The sequence below is a fragment of the Silene latifolia genome, chromosome 4 (assembly GCF_048544455.1).
Source record: "Silene latifolia isolate original U9 population chromosome 4, ASM4854445v1, whole genome shotgun sequence".
Classification (NCBI taxonomy): domain Eukaryota; kingdom Viridiplantae; phylum Streptophyta; class Magnoliopsida; order Caryophyllales; family Caryophyllaceae; genus Silene; species Silene latifolia.
Genome location: NC_133529.1, coordinates 8,564,359 through 8,584,251, shown reverse-complemented (window position 1 = coordinate 8,584,251; position 19,893 = coordinate 8,564,359). Strand labels below are relative to the sequence as shown.

The following is a 19,893-nucleotide window of genomic DNA, read 5'->3' as shown; positions in this document are numbered from 1 at the left end:
TTCTTCCGTTAAAATTACACTTTTTTCTGTTAAAATTGCATTTTTTTCCTTTAAAATTACACTTGTCTTCATTAAAGTTACATTTATCTCTACTAAGGTTATCTTCTCCATGACTAAAGTTACGCTTTTGGACTAAAGTTAGAACAATTTGGACTGAAGTTACAGAAATTTGGACTAAAATTACACAATTTGGACTAAAATTACACAATTTGGACTAAAGATACACAAATTTGGACTATAGTTATACATTTGGATTAAAATTACACTTTTATAGACTAAAATTACACTTTTGTGGACTAAAATTACACTTTTGTAGACTAAATTTATACATTTGTGGATTAAAGTTACACATTTGTAGACTAAAATTACACTTTTTTGGACTAAAATTACACTTTTGTGTACTAAAATTACACTCATAAAATGATAAAAGATACACACACTATCAATTTACTAAGTTACACTTTAGTGGACAATGATTGGAATTGCACAATCTAAATGACTCAAAATAAATGAATTGTGTAACTTTAGTTCCAATTGTGTAATTTTACTCTAAATTTAGTCGTAAATAGTGTATTATTAGTTCAAAATTATTCGTAAATAGTGTATTTTCAAATTAAAAAAATGTATTTTTAGTCCAAAATTGTATAATTTTAGTCCAAATTTAGTTGTAAATATTGTATTCAATTTAGTCGTAAACTCCATTAGTTCGTCCAAATAGTCCAAATAGTCCAAATTAGTTAGTCCATATTGTCCAAATTGTCCAAATTAGTTAGTCCAAATTGTCCAAATAGTCTAAATTAGTCTGTCTAACTTTAGTCCAAGAGTGTAACTTTAGTCATTAATAGAGATAAGTTTAATTTTAACAGGAAAAAGTGTAATTTTAACCGAAAAAAGTGTAATTTTAAAGTAGAAAGGTGTAATTTTAAAGGAAAAAAATGTAATTCCAACAAGAAAAAGTGTAATTTTAACAGAAAAAGTGTAGAATCGTAATGAATTGAGTGTAATTTTAACATAAAAAGTGTAATTGTAACAAAAAAAGTGTAATTGTAAGAAGAAAAAGTGTAATTGTAACAAGAAAAAGTGTAATTCCAATAAGAAAAAGTGTAATTTTAAGAGGAAAAAGTGTAATTGTAACAGAATTGAGTGTAATTTTAACATAAAAAGTATAATTGTTACAAAAAAAAAGTGTAATTGTAAGAAGAAAAAGTGTAATTGTGACAAGAAAAAATTTAATTCCAACAAGAAAAAGTGTAATTTTAACAGGAAAAAGTGTAATTTTAACAGGAAAAAGTGTAATTATAACAGAAATATGGGTAATTTTAACCAAAAAGGTGTAATTTTAACCAAAAAAAGTGTAATTGTAACATAAAATAATAGTATAACACCCACAACATTAAAATAATAAAAAACCAAAATGAAAACCAAGAATACTAGATCTAAAATAATAAAAAAAACGAAATAAAAAGTAGATGAAAATAAATGAAAAAACCAACCAAAATCTTAAATACAACCGTTCACAAAACGGAATTTATACTAAAAAATCAAAAAGAAAAAACCCGAAATAAACAAGATTTCAATGGTGGACGAGGTTTTAATAATAACAATGAAATAAACAAGATCTAAACGGTTTTAATAATAACAATGAAAAAAACCGAAATAATAACAATGAAATCTAGCAAAAAAAATTACCCATCTGAAAAATATATAACAAGAAGAATTAAAAAAAAAAGATGGTCAAGCTCAATGTAGACGCGGGGATCTTAACTGGAGTAGGGGTTGGCTTGGGCATGGTGTGTCGCAGCAATGGAGGAAGAGTCGAATGGGGTTTATCTATTTTGCAGGCTCAAATGTTGGAACCTCATATGGCGGAAGCGGTGGCAATTCTTGAAGGGCTAAAGGAGGCGAGAAGGAAGGGACAAGATAAGTTGGTGGTCGAAAGTGATTGTTTGCAAGTCATCGACGCGCTTCGGAATCACAAGCATGGCAGAAGCTTATTTCATTTAGTGTTAGACGATATCTTAAATTTATGTTCGTTGTTTTCTTTAGTAGTTTGGTCGTATACCAGTAGGAAAAACAATACGGTTGCTCATGCGCTAGCTCATACTTTGGCTAATGAGTTTGGTCGTGTGGAATGGTCAGATAATCTACCGCCGACTGCGAACTCAGCTGTTCTCTTTGATTTATCGTTAATGAAATAGGCCTTTGGCTTTTTTCCTCAAAAAAAAAAAAAAAAAAAAAAAAAAAAAAAAAATAACTAGATCTGAAAAACAAACACACCCAAAATACAAACACCCAAATTTGAAAAGAAAAAAAAAAGAAAAAAAAGAAAAAAACAAAACAAAAAAGACGTAGAACTGAGAAAGACAGGAAGGGAAAAGAAAAAAGAAAAAACAAGAAAAACCAAGAAAACAAAAGACCCCAAAATTTGTAGAACTGAGAACAAAAAAAAGAAAAAAAAAACAAAAAAGACGTAGAACTCAGGAAGGGAAAAGAAAAAACAAGAAACAAGAAAAAACAAGAAAAAACAAGAAAACAAAAGATCCCATTACCAATGGGGAAGGCAGCCCCATTACCAACAAGAAGACCCCAAAATTTGTAAACACACACCAAAAAAAATACGTGAAGGTGGTGTGAAAAGAAATTTGTAAATACACACCAAAATTTGTAAATAATAAACACCAAAATTTGTAAATACAAAATTTTGGCCAGATCTGAAAAGAAAAACGAAAAAAAAAATTGAAATGAGGAGAGGAGGCGGGAGGAATTCGGCCGCAGGAGGAGGTGCGGTGTTGCAGAGGATGGTGGTTGTGTTCGAATGACGGTGTTGGTGGCGGTATTCGAATGGCGAGGTGGCAGTGGTGGGAGGCTGGGTGGTTGTGGTGGGGCTGTGGAGTGGTGGGGGTCGGGTGGTTGTGGAGTGGTGGTTTTTTTTTGTTTTGTTTTTGATTGTTATTTTGGGGTTTTTTTTTTAAGAAATTATTTTGGGTTTTTTTTGAGTAATTGTTTGGTTTTGTTAGATGAGAGAAAAAGGAGAGATTGTGAGATTTAGAGAGAGGGAATGAGTTTGTAATAATGAGGGATGAATGAATTAGGGAGTAAACTTAATCGAATGAGGAGCTAATTAGATTAGATGCGTTTCTAAATTTCCGTTGAGATGTAATCTCCTCCCTCCATCTCCTTCATCCAAAGCGCCCATATGAAGACTTTAGGACTTTCCGATAGATGTAAGGACTTGAAATAACTTTACTTTATATATATATATATATATATATATATATATATATATATATATGAGAAAATTGTTGATTCATGTACTTTTATAAACCTCATTTTGAAAATTACAGCCTTATATAATTTTTTTGAAAATTACATCCAAAATATTACTTTTCTTCTAAAATTGCACCAACTTGAGGTTTTTGGTGATTTTTGATGATGTTTTTTATGATGTACTTTTATTATTTGAGAGTCTACTTACCCAAATTTCTTACCTCTCCTTAACACAAACCAATTAATCACCCCAAACATCATAAAAACATCATAAAAATTCACCTAAAACTCAAGTTGGTGCAATTTTAGAAGAAAAGTAATATTTTGGATGTAATTTTCAAAAAAAAATTATATAAAACAGTAATTTTCAAAATGAGGTTTATAAAAGGCTGTAATCAACAATTTTCTATATATATATATATATATATATATATATATATATATATATATATAGAGAGAGAGAGAGAGAGAGAGAGAGAGAGAGAGAGAGATTGGATTTGGTGATTTTGGTTATGGTGAGTTGTGAGTTGGGAGAATCTCAAATGGCACTAGATTATATTAGAGATGAGTGGCCAAGATCAAATCTTACATGTCATATAAAACCATTATCATTTACTTATTTTCTCTTTTTTCTAATGTTACTTTTTTTTTTTTACTTTAATTTTTTTTTCTCTTTTTTTTACCTCATGTTATTATGCTTTTTTTTTTACCACTTTGATTTTTGTTTTCTCTTATGTTTTTCTTTAATTTACTCATTATGTTACCTTTTTTTCTTTTTCTTTTTGTACCGGATTTTTTTTACATGAAATTTTTTTTACTCTTATTTTTTTTACCTCGTGTTATTATGCTATTATTGTGCTTTTTTTTTTTACCTGGATTTTTTTTACGACTTTGATTTTTTCTTTTTTTTTACCATATGTTATTGTCTTTGTTATTGTTATTCCGCTGTTATTGTGATGTTATTCACATTACTTTGATTTTTTTACGATTTTGATTTTTTTCCTTTTTTTACCATATGTTATTGTCTTGTTATTGTTATTTCATTGTTATTGTGATGTTATTCTCATTCTTCGTGAATTTTTTTACGACTTTGATTTTTTTTCTTTTTTTTTACCACGTGTTATTGTGCTGTTATTCTACTGTTATTCTGCTGTTATTGTGATGTTATTCCGGTATCACTTTGATTTTTTACTACTTTGATTTTTTTACTACCTTTATTTTTTTACTCTTATTTTTACCGCATGTTATTGTGCTGTTATTCTGGTGCTATTGTGATGTTGTAGGGTGTTATTGTAGTGTTATTCGCGTGTTATTGGAGTACAAGATAATTTTCTACTTAGTGAGGGGTATAAAAGTAATTTAAATAAAGAAGCTCCAAAGACTCAAAGAGCCTTTAAAAGACCAGAAAAGCGGGAGCTAATGATAAAGCGTTCAAATCTTCAGATTTACATCCACAACAACACCGTTAGTGAAAAAGAATCATATACAACACAAAACCAATACTATGAAAAAAGAGCACACATCTCTGTCAATATAATCTCATTTTTAACAATCTACTATTCATTTATTTTCCATAGATATTTAGATTTTAATTTCAAAGTATAAGATAAATATGACGACGAAAACAAGTAGAACGATACCCGACCCGAATCTTGAGAAACAAATGGGTTAGTCAAGCAAGCTGAGATACATACATCGAAAAGTCGGTGACAAAGCAGCCTGTCTTCAAAGACTTTTCATCAAAATGAGGACGCTTGGTTTAGACCGACTTAACTTGTGACGGAGAGTCATGAGACACAGAATTATAATCTTGGTAAGAGGTAATATTGTGACAAGGTGCTTGTAAAGCTACAAAACGCAGAATTTGTAGTGCACACCCTCCCCCAAACAAGAAACTATGCCATTAATAGCAGCGTCATTTGAGCTACTGCAACCTTAAGAGCCGTTCAATTAAAATTGATGTTCACTCAATAAACAACTAAATCTCGTTTTACCGTATCAACAGAAGGCACAGAAACAGTGATGTAAGACTCCTTCCGAACATTTAAGTTCCATGCAATAACAGGTCCTTAACAACTTCGAATCTTTTCTCTCTAAAAAAAACTGATGGAGTAATAGCGCCGGTGCTGCGGCCATGGCTGCCGATGCGACGTCGGTGGAAAAGGAGGCCAATACCTCCTTTGATTTGAAGCTTGAAACCGGTTCATTGTTGTAGGACATCTCAGGCCAGAAAGATTGTTTTGGTTTTTTTGTGTTTATTGTTGTATCGATTAAAAAACGAATCGAATCTTGATCGATCCAAGATTGTTTTGATTTTTTTGGGTTTACTGTGTTTGAAGGGATCCAAAATTGTTTTGATTTTACTGTGTTTAATTAGAAGGGGGAAGGGGATTGTGTTAATAGATCTGAACCGTACATGTTATATTAATCCTATGGTATAGATTTTCCAAACTCACAACTCACCGTAAGAACCAAACTCACGAGATCCCGCCTCTATATATATATATATATATATATATATATATATATATATATATATATATATATATATATATATATTTTTTTTTTTTTTTGTTGACCATGAGATCCCGTACCGACAAATTTGAAAATCTCTCCTTCTGAGATCGGAAAGCAATTTAATGGGTTGATCCCTCCCAAGTTTGGCTTTTTCATTCGCAAGAGTCAGGAATCGAACCCCTGACCACTTGTTTAAGAGATGAGAGCCCTTACCACTCGCACCAGCCAACTTTGGTTCATGGGTATATTTTGTTGATATTGTAAGTACACTATAAATACTAATATGATATAAATGTATAAGTTGGGTCTCAACTAGGGATGGCAATGAGTAGGATCTGGGTAGGGTCCGCCTAGATCCGGACCTGGACCCGAGATTTTTCCTTTGGACCCGTGCACCCCACCCGCAAGGGTCTAAAGTTTGAGGACCCATACCCGACCCTATGGGTAAAGGGAGGTGCTGGTCTACCATGGGTCCGAGTTTCAAAATGACTTTAAGAATAAGATTAACAACGGTATGGGGTCTATAATATTAAAAAAAAAAATTTATACTACTTTAACATTATGAGTTTATTAATCTGTCGTTAATGGTGGTTGTCGGTCGCCGCCTATTAGAGAGGTGATTGCCAGTCGCGTATATGTGCTGTGCTGGTGGTTTTCTTGTGTCAGTGGTGGAGTGGTGGTATTGTCGGAAGAGTTTGGTTGGGTTTTATCACTTTATGGGATGAGGGAAGAGAAAGAGACTTTAGTTGGGTTTCTACAGTCTGCCAGTATGAATTCAGAAAAGTTGTGATTTTGATTTTTTTTTTATAATAAAGGGTCTAAGGATCGGGTATGGATCTCATAACTTAGACCCGGACCCGGACTCGAAATATTTTCTTAAGACCCATACCCGACCCATACCCATTGGGTCTGAAAAAAATGAGACCCATACCCGACCCATTAGGGTCCGACCCTCAGGGTCCGGGTCGGGTCCCCGACTCACTGCCATCCCTAGTCTCAACCATTACCTTAAGGTTTTGGTTGAGATGATTCATCTATCAAATACAATATCGGTTTTTCAAATATGTGCTTTAGCCTCTAAGTGCACATGTTAAGGAGACTTAAATGAAAAGTGTTGCGTATCCTAATATTTGTTGACTTGAGATTTGTTATGTAATAAATATGAGCCTAAAATAAATTATTTATATATAAACGGTTTTTCTAACCTATGCCCACTAGGCATAGGATAAGAAATCAAAAAAGGAAAGAATTAAATGCTATTTTTATGGAAAATTGCAATATCTCACCACTTTTACTTCTCTTTTACAAGAAATGCATTCAATTCTTTTCTTTTTTGATTTCTTATCCTATGCCTGGTGGGCATAGGTTAGAAAAACCCATATATAAATATAGTCCACAAAGTTTGGAGCGTACGTGTTAGAAGCATAAAGCTCCGACTCATCCATCTAGAGACTCACCTACCAATCAACCCCTTTCATTATTAGACGTGGCAAAAGATCGAGCTAATCAAGTCAGGTCAATTCAGGTTCCTTGAGTCTTAGACGATCATTTCGTGGATGGATCATTTTTGGGCTGGTTGTTATCAAGTTATTTGAGGATAATATACTATGCAAATATGCAATAATAAACATTCGGGTCGGATTGAAAAGATCAGGTTAATTCGGGTGCATATCACATTCATGACCAAATCGGCAGACTGAAGTGAGCTATAGAGGTAGCACGACGTCACTTAATAAACATCATATATTAGGATTGACCTTAAAAAGAGAGATCATATAGACATTATTACTTGTCCAAAATTTGTTTTGTTTTTGGTGTCAAATAAGATGCAATGTCAGTATAATATAGCGTTGGTCAACTGAGTGGGAGGGCAGGGTTTGGTTTGGGGGATCCGGAATCGACCTAAGATAGGGGGTGGGGCGAGTAAAAGGGGGCCCGAGTAAAATTGACCCGAGTGGCGGGTCGGTCCGGTGGGGGGGGGGGGGGGGGAGAAGGGTTTTTCTATCCTATGCCCACTAGGCATAGGATAAGAAACCCAAAAAGGAAAGAATTAATGATGTTTTTCTTGTAAAGTTATAGGATATTGCAATTTTCCATAAAAACATCATTAATTCTTTTCCTTTTGGCTTTCTTATCCTATGTCTGGCATAGGATAACATTGTTATTTTATAGAGTAAATTAACAATTAATCCCTTTTATATATCACTTTTCTAAAATAACTCCCTTATGAAAACTTTTTAATAATTTACTCCCATAAAATGTTCTCAGTTTAAAAGTTGCACCCATTTCATCTTTCCGGTGAAAAAACTTTTTTTATGACCGTTTTGCCCCTGATGTATTCTTTTTTCTTTCTTTCTTTGATCCTTTGTTTTGTCATCCTCTCGTTCAATTCAACCATCCCTCTCCCTCATTGGACCACCATTTCCGTCACTTACTTCCTCCTCATCTCAACATCACCTACCTCGGCACACCAAGATCACAACCATCTACTTTCCCCTGCAACACCACCCTCGACATCGGACCACCATTCCCGTCACCTAATTTCGCTCACATGCATGTCCAACATTCTTCTTCTGCCACTCAACATTATCAAGTACCATCACCATCTACTCTGCCACTCGACATCATTCAATCTTAACCCAGAAAAATTGTGTGAAATAATTTACTGGGTTTGATCAATTTTTTCATTTCCCAATTTCTCATTTCTTCGGTTATTTTATTTTACTGTCCAATCTCTTCTTCTCCCCCGTACTTCCTGTAAACAAAGACAAAGATAACAAAACCCAAACCCTCCACCTTCATTTCTTCTTCATTTATTTACTATGAACATGAGAGAAGAAATATATATAAGCCCAAATCACATCTATATCGTTCAAACGAGATCAAGTATCCGCCCGAACCCGACAGAAAAAGTATTGAAATTGAAAGAATTGGGGTCTTCTTAACCCAGAAATTAACCCCAATTTTTCATTTCCCAATTGTTTTTGGTCAAAAAGCAAAGAAATCATTGGGTGTGATTTTCCCTATTTTTCCCATAATCCTACCCATTATCACAATTCATAACTCGAGTGAGTAAAAAGCAAAGATTATGGGGCAACTGTTAGAGTCTGTATGAGGAAGGAGGCAGGCGTGCAAGATTGAATGTATTTTTTTGTAGATTTGGGCGTTGTAGTAGTGGGAGTCTTGGGGTCGGTATGCAGGACGTCGTGGGTGAGTGTGTCGGTTTTGCGGGTGGCTACTCAAATGTGCGCTGTGGTGGTAGTCGGTGTTGGTTGTGGTGGGTGGTGGTGGGCTGTGGTGGGTGCCGGTGGATGTATACTGGAGAGGAAAGAGAGTTAAAACCTTGAAGTATGTAACAACAACATAAGGGCATTTTCGTCATTAAATTGTGTTTCTAACCTGAAAATTTGAAAACTGACGGAATATGTCACCGGAAAGACGAAATGGGTGCAACTTTTGAACTGAGAACATTTTATGGAGGTAAATTATTAAAAAGTTTTCATAAGAGCATACACAACCATGCTTAAGAATAAAATCTTATTATGCTAAAAAAAAGTGTGTCAGTACAATCATGATTAAAAAAATCTTATAATGAATGAACAAGAAATATGCGCATATACGCTTGATGCGTTTGTTATGGAAGAGCCACTAAAATTGGGACAGTTGGCAAGCATATTAAAAGAAAGATAATTATCTTGAGAGTTACCGTTTGAGCAACGGTAATATTTTTACATACCTTTATTCTGTATTCACACCTCTCCCATCTCCTCTATTTAACACTCATTTTTTTACCAGTTCACAATCTTCATACATATACTTTTCCATTTCATATGAATAATAATAATAATAATAATCATCGTAGCTTTTACGGAAATGCTCCTCCGAACAATATTGAAAGTCTCCGTCCTAAACAAAATTTTGAAACTCCTCCTATGTTTGACGCTGTATTGTATGAAGAATTTTGCAAGTATCAAATGCAGCAACAACAACAATTACAATATCAAGCTCAAAATTCACAAATTACCCAACACAATTATCATAATACACAAAGTTCACCATTTTCCATTCCATCTCAACAAAATACACCGACGACATTATTTTCTCAAGAAGATAACCCACATTTTTGTGATCAAATTTCTCCAAATTACGAAAACGTATCAACGGTTGATATAGGGGAAGATGGAGGCGAAAACGAAAATCAAACACCAAACCCGACAAATAATAAAACCACTTGGTCGTACCAAGAAGACGAGGCACTTATATCGGCATATATGAAAATTTCCACCGATTCTAGCGTCGGAACCTACCAAAATAAAAGTAAGTTTTGGTCAAGAGTTAAACAAAGATTTGATATTTCACGTGCTGCAAATCCGTCTCAAATAAATGAGCGAAGTGTATCAATGTTGACGGGTCGGTTTCGAAGGGTCTCGGCTGGTGTTATGAAATGGGTCGGTTTCTTTGAAAAGGCTACTAAGCAAAAAACGAGTGGTCAGTCTAATGACGATGTCATGCGAAATGCTCGTAATATACATGGTGGTACCTTCAAATTTCATACTCAATGGTGTATGCTCAAAGAATACCCGAAATTCGAAACGATTTTGGGTAAGGGTCAAGAAGTGGACTCAGTGACACCACCATCAAATCCATCCGACATCAATGCTAAGAGAAGTAGAACTGATGAAGTAGAGGATGGTGGTGTAGTACGCCCTATGGGTATGAAAGCACTAAAAGAATAAAGGTAAGTCTCGACTCAAGACGATCCGAACTTTCTACCATAGCCGAAAGTCTTGCGAATAATTATACTATACAAATGAAGAAGTTAGAACGTGACGAGAAGCGAGATAGTATGTTGAAAACTAAGTTAGAGAACGATAGAATGAAGATAGAGCGAGATAAAGCAAAAATAGAGAGAGACATGAAGAAGATGGATTTGGAAGAAAGTAATCATATATGGTCAAGGAAACACAATATGTATGAAACTTTGAAGGCGAGACCGAGCTTAACACCCGATGAAGAGGCTTTGATGAATAAATTGTGGAATGATATAACTTCTGAGTTTTGATTAATGTAATGTAGTTCATAGTAGTGATCGTCTTATTATAGTACACAAGCAAAAAGTCTTTGCAATAAGCCAATTACTATAGAATCTAGAGTATAATAATGCAAGTTTTATATTGCAGCACTATTCTAAAGTGTGTTAGTTAAAGTATTTTCAATTTTTGATGTTTTTAGTGTTATTTTATTCTATGAATTTTAATTGTTAATTTTAGAATTTCACATAACGGCTATATCCATATATTTGAAGTGTTAGTTTTTGAATTTCACATATATTTAAGTTATTGTTTCTATTAGAGATAATATCGTATCTTAGTGAATAATGTCGTAATATGTTTAATATTGTTACGAATATCCCTGATTTGGTCAACGATATTATAGGACTCTCTTGTATTATATAAACGATATTATGTAATGAGAACGAAGCAACTTCCTCTTCACATTCTTATCAGTTTCACTTAACAACTATAGTTTTGTAATTTGAATAATCTCCAAATGTTATATTTTCTAGCTCTTAAAATTTTCTGATCTTCATCAAATAGTATCAAAACTAAAATCATGTCTTCATCCTCCTCATCATCCTCTTCAAATTTCTCCTCCTCATCTTCCTCTGATTCCACCTCAAAACTAACATGGCTTGGACTAAAGCAAATGTGTAATCGTTTGAAAAATAAACGAAAAGCTAAAAGAAGGTGTGGGTATAAGAGAAGGTATATTGAAAGAAACCGAGAGAAGGGTGACGATCAACTTTACAATGATTATTTTTCTCCACAATCAACTTACCATGATAATTTATTTCGCCGAAGATTTCGCATGCGGAAACAACTTTTTCTCCGATTGGTAGATGGTGCAAAGGCACATGATAAATATTTTATCCCAGATAAAGATGCAACAGGAAGGAATGGTATCTCGGGTTTACTTAAATGTACAGCCGCGATTCGTTACTTGGCATACGGAGAGGCGTATGATAGAGTTGACGAATACTTGAGAGTCAGTGAGTCAACAGCAAGAAAGTCAATTAGAAAATTCACCAATGCAGTCATAGACCAGTTTGGTACTGAATATTTGAGGAGCCCAACTGTTGAAGATTTACAAAGGATTTTACAAATCAATGAAGAAAGAGGGTTTCCAGGAATGATTGGTTCTATCGATTGTATGCATTGGGAATGGAAAAATTGTCCAGCAGCTTGGAGGGGTCAATATCAAGGAAGAAGTGGAAAAGCTACGGTCGTTTTGGAAGCGGTTGCGTCAAAGGATCTATGGATATGGCACTCATTCTTTGGCCTACCAGGTTCGTGTAACGATTTAACTGTTCTCCATCGATCTCCTATATTTGACGATGTATTAAATGGACGAGCTCCCCGTGTTAAGTACTCGGTTAACGGTCATCTCTATGAGACCGCTTATTATCTAACTGACGGTATCTATCCGAGCTGGTCCACATTTATCAAATCTTTCCCTCATCCACAAACACCAAAGGAAAGGGTGTTTGCAGCAAAACAAGAGTCCACGAGAAAGGACGTAGAACGTGCCTTTGGGGTATTGCAAGCTAGATTTGCGATCCTTCGTAAACCGGCTCTAACATGGAATTTGCGTATGCTAGAGAAAATAATGAAGACTTGTATCATCTTGCATAATATGATTGTCGAGGACGAACGAGATTCGTTAAAAATTATGAAGATCCGAACCAAGACAATGTTAACGAAATTGAAGAAGGCGAAACTAGTGTCCGAGCTCCAACGCACTTAACAGGACATATTGTCCCAATTGAATTATATATCGCTAATCAAGATCGTTTGGAAAATAGAGTATCCAATCAGTGTCTTACAATAGACTTGATAGAACATAATTGGCATCTCTATCAAAATCGTCCAAATGAGGAGTAATATGTTTGTTTACTGTTAGTTTTTAATGCTGTAGTATGTAAGTTTATCTATATGTTTAATTTTTAAGCAATATTTCAATTTAATAAATAAAGAGGGGGTAGGGACCCGCTTAAAATTATTTGTTATTGTGGATGTGTGTTTTGTTAATTAATCTTAAAGACAAAGAAGGAAGGTTTATGGGTGGGCACCCACTTAAGATTAATCTTAAAATTTATGGTTGTGGATGCTCTAAGGGAGTTATTTTAGAAAAGTGGTTTATATAAGGGATTAATTGTTAATTTACTCTATTTTATATAATATTTAACCCGTTTTAAGGCTAATGCGAATACGTCCGTAATTGACCCGGGTTTGTGAAAAGAAACATTGAAAATTCAATAATGCGGATAGGATATAGGTCCACTATAATTTTCTGGTCAAGCAATTGATCCGCCAGCAAACTTGACCATTCATCCATTCATTCATTCACTGTTCTTTCTTCTTCCTCCCCTTCTTCCACTATTCCCTCTACCGCTCACCTTCATCATCATCATCATCAATTCATCAATATTAATTCCTGGAATAATCCCAGTTTCTCAGATCTCAATTCTCACTCCCAGATCTTCTCAATTATTTATTAATTCAATTCAATTCAATTAAAAATAGAAAGTAGTTAGGGTTAAATAATTAAAAATGATTACAATTCCATATTTGACAGCATTATCAACCTATTTAAGTTACAGTTTATTATTCATTTTTGGTCAAATCCGTGATTTCTTCCGTAAGCTCATCAATTGGAACCATTCTAAGGATCTCCAGGTTTCCTACTTTCTTTTTCCGTTATTTGTTTACCTTTAATTAAAATACGTGAATATAAACCTAACCATATTAATGATGATATAGGGTTACGCGCCTATATGCTTGGATTCCGAGGATTTCTATACTCGACGCCTCTATCTTCGTATTCAGGTATTTCTATTCACTTTCATTGGTTTTTTTTTTTTTTTTTTTTTTTTTTTTTTTTTTTTGGGTTTTTTAGTATCGGCTTTACATCTCAGGCGATACGATACGTACAGTATGTGTGTGGTATAATACTGAATTAGACGGACTATATTATACTCGTACAAGTTGTTAGGCTATTAAGGTTCACAAGCTTGTGACGGATATCATTTACTCTCACAAAATACCCATGAGAGGTGAGTGGGGAAGCACATGGGGGTGCCCCACCTTGTCCCCTCTCCCTTTTTGTGAGATGTCACAAGCTTGTGACGGGATTAGCCCGTCACAAGCAAGACGCTTTGATTAAGGTTAGGGCCGTCTAATGAATTTGAGAGCGTGTTCTCCACCTTGTCTTTGAAATTTCATAGGGCGTATCATAGCAAATATAGAATAAACTTCATGTATGATCTATGGAACTTAATTCAAATTTAGAAAGTTTATGACGACAAAATTTACTAGAGAGTATTTGCATTTATATTTTTAGGAAATTTGGTTACAAAAGGAATTGTTCAATAAATTGAATGAAGGAAATTTGAATGAGTTGTTTTGGGGTAGAAGAAGATTTAATTGTTGTCATGCATTATAGCAAGAACAGAATTTAAGTCAGTTGGGTCCCATGATGTAGTTGGAAAAACGGAGCAATATGCCGAAATGGAATCACAAGGGATCGAACTCGTTGCAATTTCAAATCTCTCTGTGTGCACTTACTCTTAGATTGGGTTAAGATCCCCTAATGTTTATTTGTGTTAGAGTTGGTGGAGTTTACTAAAATTAGATCATTTTGTATATATAGTAGCGTTTACAAATACACATAAAAATAGAGTAAATAATTTGCATACCATTTTGAGTAAACTCAACCATGTATAGTTCTTATTCAACTCTAGAGGATCTCAACACTCTTAGACCAGTGAAACGGGATTGTTTATTGTAGTTTAAAGCTCTGAAAACTTATATATTTGCGGCCCCTTCATATTCGGTCCCCTGTTCCATGAACCGAATGATATAGGTCATGAGTCGTCTCTAATTAAGAGTGATAACATAAATTGATGATAGTAAGATTGTGGAAGCCTATTGTAAAACCTAAATTAATAAACAACTATGACAAACACTTTAGTTTGATGATTAAAACATGAGTACAATGGATCAATCAACCATCAAGGGTCGGGATCCTTTAGAGTTTGCTACTTTGTTAGAATCAGTGAAATCTAATATAAGTAGATGTTAATGATTAATGAAAAATATAGGTTTTTTTTTTGTTCCTAACAATATGGGTACATTTGAAGTACACATAAAAAGATTATGACATGTAAATAGATAGCTTGAGCAAAGCCGTTCGCCCAAACTAGTTATTGCATAGAACTTAAATAAGTTAATTTCTTCATTAGATTTTACTCATAAACTAAGTTGATACTTTTTTCCCTTTCATTTGACATAGTATTAGCCCGTATTTAGATAATAAGTATGTATGAAACCCGGATGTAGGTATACCTTACAGTTCAAACGTTAATTCTGTTACAATTTGCCACTGTTTGCTGTAGGATTGCTTTGGAAGGCCAATTGCAAGTGCTCCTGATGCTTGGTTTGATGTGGTGGAACGTTTTTCAAATGATCGTAACAAGACTTTGAAGTATGTAGTTCTCCTGAGCTATATGGGTGTAGCCCTTTGTTTGTGACAAACTGGGCCTAACTGGCAGTAATCTTTTACTCCCCTCATCTAAGTTATTACGCTCCATTTGACATTTGTAGGGAGGATAAAAATGTCAAATGGTGCTAATTCTCTAATACGGAGGGAGTATTATTGATTGTTCAACTTTAGCAATTGTTGATGAGTAATTCTCAAAACTTTTCCCCACACAGACGCACCAACAAAATCAAGAGTTGTCTTAACTTGGGTTCATATAATTACCTTGGATTCGCGGCAGCTGATGAGTACTGTACACCCCGTGCGATTGAATCACTAAAGCAATTTTCCGCAAGTACCTGCAGTCCTCGTGTCGATGGAGGTGCGTAAATTGTTTTATAGATTTACACTGCTTTCTGTTGGACGTTTTGTTAGTGGATTCATTTGCTAATATGAAGGGCTATTTAACTGCAGGTACTACTATACTGCACTCTGAACTGGAGGAATGTGTTGCTAAATTTGTTGGGAAACCGTCCGCTTTAGTCTTTGGGATGGGCTATGCCACAAATTCTGCTATTATTCCTGTCCTGGTTGGAAAGGTACCTTCTATGAATTTTGTGTTTTATGAGCATTATTGAGCAAATTTACATATCGACCATGAATATGTTTTTTCCCCTTTATTCATCAACAGGGTGGGCTGATAATTAGCGATTCTCTGAATCACAGTTCTATTGTCAACGGTGCTCGTGGATCAGGGGCTAACATTTCCATCTTTCAACACAACAGTAAGTCTTCCTTGTAGTCTGATCAGCACATACTTTTTTGAAATTGTCACTCTTTCTCTACACCTAGTATCATGATAGGAAAGGGAATACATCCGTATATCTCCTCAATCTTACTTTTTCCATTTCTTGTTTCGTTTAGTTCCTTCTGACCTCGAGAGGGTTTTGAGGGAGCAAATTGCTGAGGGTCAACCTAGGACACATCGACCTTGGAAGAAAATCATTGTCATTGTGGAAGGCATATACAGTATGGAGGGAGAGCTTTGTAAGCTTCCGGAGATTGTTTCAGTATGTAAAAAATACAAGGTATACAGGTGCACCTTTCCTTGAACTTTTGTACTTCCTGAGAAATATTCAATGCTGTATGCTGACTTGTTTCGGTAATTTCTGTACTTGGCCTTCTGCTGGAATTCTGGAAATCAGTTTAATGTTTATCTTCCTTAATCTTGATTGTTAGTGCTCTCAAGTCTCAACTATGGCTTGCGATTCTTAAAGCAGCATGAACTGCCTGCGCAATTTTTAAGATGGAACTAGAATATGACAAACTTTGGAAGATTTGATAAGTTTCAATTTTAAACAGTTACGCAATGTGTAAATTTTGTGCTGTAAAGCAATGTTTTGGAGCATTTCTAGGATAAATATTTATTATTCTATAACAGCACCCAAAACCCCTTCATGAAGTTACACCCTATCATTTTTATTTCTAGTTTCTCAAACCACACTTTCCTTCATCCACAGCCCATCGACCTCCTCCGCCACCACAGCACCCCACACTGACAACCAACTTCTCCCGACTGTATCCCTCCCCTACGACCACTGCTCTTCCCCACTTCTTCGAACCCCTTTTTCCTGCTCTGACACCACGTGAGGGGTATTTTTACATACATCGTCTAAATTCTAAGCAGATCTCTAGTGCCTCTTACGTGTGCCTGCATAGGACGTGCACTAGCAAAAAGATGCTGCAGTTTATGCCACAGATAATATGTGCTCTCTAATCTCTAGTAGGGGTGTACAGGACCTATGATTTATGGCTGCTTTTACCTCTGTTGGAAACAAGTGGTTATCTCTTCTGGTTTTATAAACTAAATTTGTTTATTGCACGACTAGAAGAGATTTGCAGTTTGCTTTAAGAAAATTGAATTGGTGTTCTGTGGTCACCTTGTAGAGCCTAAAATATTGATAGCAGAATCAGCTGGCTAAGTTGTGAGTTGTTTTTCTAGTTCCTAGGACATATTAAATGTGACTCAACGGATTATTAGAAACCTAGTAACCCCTAGATCCTTCCAGAATATGCTACTGCATGAGCAATCCTAAAATACCTCTGCTGTTTTCTCTGAGCCGTTTGATCTGTTTTTTACCTTAGCTTTTATATCTTTCTGTAGGCATATGTTTATCTAGATGAAGCGCACAGCATTGGGGCTGTTGGAAAGTCTGGCAGAGGTGTTTGTGAACTCTTAGGAGTTGATACAGCTGACGTGGATATCATGATGGGAACATTTACAAAATCTTTTGGATCTTGTGGTGGTTATATTGCTGGCTCAAAGGTTTGGTTATATTTTTTGTATTTGTACTCTGAGTACAGGTCGTTACAACTTACACGTGCATGTCGGTATTAATTCTATGTAGAAGTATTGCAGGTGCGATAAATTATCTGTTTGCAAGCTTAGTTTGGATAAGACATCGCCATTCTTTTGTTTCTAGGGCTCTTGGTGCTTGTTAAACATAGCCCGTTACAGTGTTTCTTAGTTATGCCTTGACGCCCTGTTATGAGTGTTATACTCGGTAACTTTGTTATTGAGTGTTTGTCACTAGGACTTTTTGGCAGTTTTATGTATGATTACACCATTACGCTTAGTATATCAGTGGTTGTCTTGCGCAATGGTTTTAGCATGCCCTTTGGATATTTAACAGTCTCGATCTTCACTTATCTCATTTACATTACTGTTTACAAAAGTGTCTTAATGTTTTCTGAAACTTGAAAATGTGGAAATTACGGGTTTTAATTCATCATTTATTTTCAATTTTTTCTCTTGCAGGAACTTATTCAATATCTTAAATACACATGTCCTGCTCATCTTTATGGAACATCAATATCGCCACCAGCTGCGCAACAAATTATATCTTCAATCAAAGTCCTTCTTGGAGAGGATGGTTCCTCTAGAGGTCTGAGATCCCTCTATTTGGCTTTTGGCTTTTGCAAATCTCTACATTGAATGAGGTAACATTTTAATACAAAAGTGTAATGTTGACTAAAGCATCTTTTGTATCAGGTGCACAAAAACTTGCCACAATACGTGAAAACAGCAACTTCTTTCGATCAGAGCTGCAGAAAATGGGCTTTGAGGTACTTGGTGATAATGATTCCCCGGTGATGCCCATTATGATCTACAACCCTTCCAAAATTCCTGCTTTTTCTAGGGAGTGCCTTAAGCAAAATGTAAGCGTCTTTTCGGTGAACCATTTTTGCTAGATCTTAGAAAATGCTTTGTAAAAAGCTCCAGCGCGCTAGTTTCAACCAAAATCTAGTTGTACTAATGCAAATTCCCCTCTTTGAAATCTTAGGTGGCTGTCGTGGTGGTTGGATTTCCAGCTACACCCCTATTGTTGGCAAGGGCGCGTATATGTATATCTGCTTCTCACTCGAAAGAGGATCTGGTCAAGGCTTTGGAGGTTAGTGTACTTTTCAGTTGTAGATCATGCCAGTACACGCATTTGTTACATACACTTGGCGATTTTACACAAGTATTGTAACATCTCATGTTTTTTTTGGATTTAAAGAGCTCTATTATTCTGTTTTCTTAGTAACTACCATCATAATTTATATTTCCACCTCCAATGGAGCCAAAGACTAATTAGTCTTTGGTTTTAAATGACTCCCTAAAGTGGTTGCGATTTTTTTCTTTGTGAAGTAGCAACAAGTTTATGCAATTCTTGAGGCTGTTTTCCTTTTTGGTCATCCTAAAACTTGTTTGTGTTACTAACACTTGCACAAGGCTAAGGCTGTGAACATCCAATCCTCCCTTACTTAGCAATTTACGGAACTCTAGAGTCTCGAGGCATTGGAGTAGTGTTGGTGGTGTTGTGCCATCATTTATGGTAAAAGAGACATTCTGAGTGAATCTAATGCTCTAGCTATCTAGGGCATTTTGCGTTTTAACCCAATTATATTTTTGACATCAATTTTTGACTGTGATTTTGTGTGTTTACCTAAGGTTATAAGCAACGTTGGCGACCTAGTTGGGATCAAGTACTTCCCTGCCGAGCCAAAGAAGATGGATTGGGAAGTCGGGACACTGAAGCTGGAGTAGCTCATCGTTGCAGTATCAAACAGGGAGGAGGTTAGATTGTTTGATAATGTGCAAGGTGTTTGGAGCAATCTTGACGTTCTTAAGATGGTAGAATTAGTTCATGATTCCTCGTCGATATTTATCTAGTTTGAGGGTGTGCTCCCTCCCATAGGAAGCTTTCCTAGTTTTTGTAAATAGTGAACCTATCATTGTAAATACCTGGATGAAATTTTGTCAATTTTGTTCTCATAGTTCAAATAAACCGTCTCTCAAATATTTTCAAGACGCTGCTCTATCAAACACAACTGTATCATATTGTCTAGAACCACATGTGTATCGAGAAGCTAACAAAGCAAGTGGCTGGTTAGCCAATCAAGGAGTTTCGTCGTCCACAACCGTGACTCATCTCGATGAACCCCTTGCGGCTCTCCGTACTATTTTACGCGAGGATATTATGGGTGTTACAACCCCTCGTCTAGTTCCTTAGTTATGGGCTATGCCCT

At 35.3% G+C, this 19,893-nt stretch overlaps 2 protein-coding genes across 2 annotated transcripts; both read left to right on the top strand.

Annotated features, from left to right (window-relative positions):
- Positions 1–1,730: 1,730 nt before the first annotated feature.
- On the top strand, positions 1,731–2,198 carry LOC141651018 (uncharacterized). The gene has a single exon (XM_074458745.1). It carries the CDS (start codon positions 1,731–1,733, stop codon positions 2,196–2,198), a length of 468 nt encoding a protein of 155 aa, XP_074314846.1.
- Positions 2,199–13,099: 10,901 nt separating this feature from the next.
- LOC141652815 (long chain base biosynthesis protein 2a-like) lies at positions 13,100–19,675 on the top strand. The gene is made up of 12 exons (XM_074460421.1): positions 13,100–13,520; positions 13,605–13,670; positions 15,239–15,327; positions 15,558–15,703; positions 15,796–15,920; positions 16,013–16,106; positions 16,246–16,409; positions 17,486–17,647; positions 18,140–18,266; positions 18,374–18,540; positions 18,666–18,773; positions 19,316–19,675. Exons 1-12 carry the CDS (start codon positions 13,395–13,397, stop codon positions 19,409–19,411), a joined length of 1,470 nt encoding a protein of 489 aa, XP_074316522.1. The 5' UTR covers positions 13,100–13,394; the 3' UTR covers positions 19,412–19,675.
- Positions 19,676–19,893: the final 218 nt, after the last annotated feature.

What these genes read in the sequence shown, in the direction of transcription:
- LOC141651018 (XM_074458745.1), top strand. Translation starts at nt 1,731, where the DNA reads ATGGTCAAGCTCAATGTAGACGCGGGGATCTTAACTGGAGTAGGGGTT.
- LOC141652815 (XM_074460421.1), top strand. Translation starts at nt 13,395, where the DNA reads ATGATTACAATTCCATATTTGACAGCATTATCAACCTATTTAAGTTAC. An exon ending in CAGTCCTCGTGTCGATGGAG is followed by an intron (nt 15,704 to 15,795) that starts GTGCGTAAATTG and finishes ATTTAACTGCAG; the next exon opens with GTACTACTATACTGCACTCT. An exon ending in GTTATATTGCTGGCTCAAAG is followed by an intron (nt 17,648 to 18,139) that starts GTTTGGTTATAT and finishes TTTCTCTTGCAG; the next exon opens with GAACTTATTCAATATCTTAA.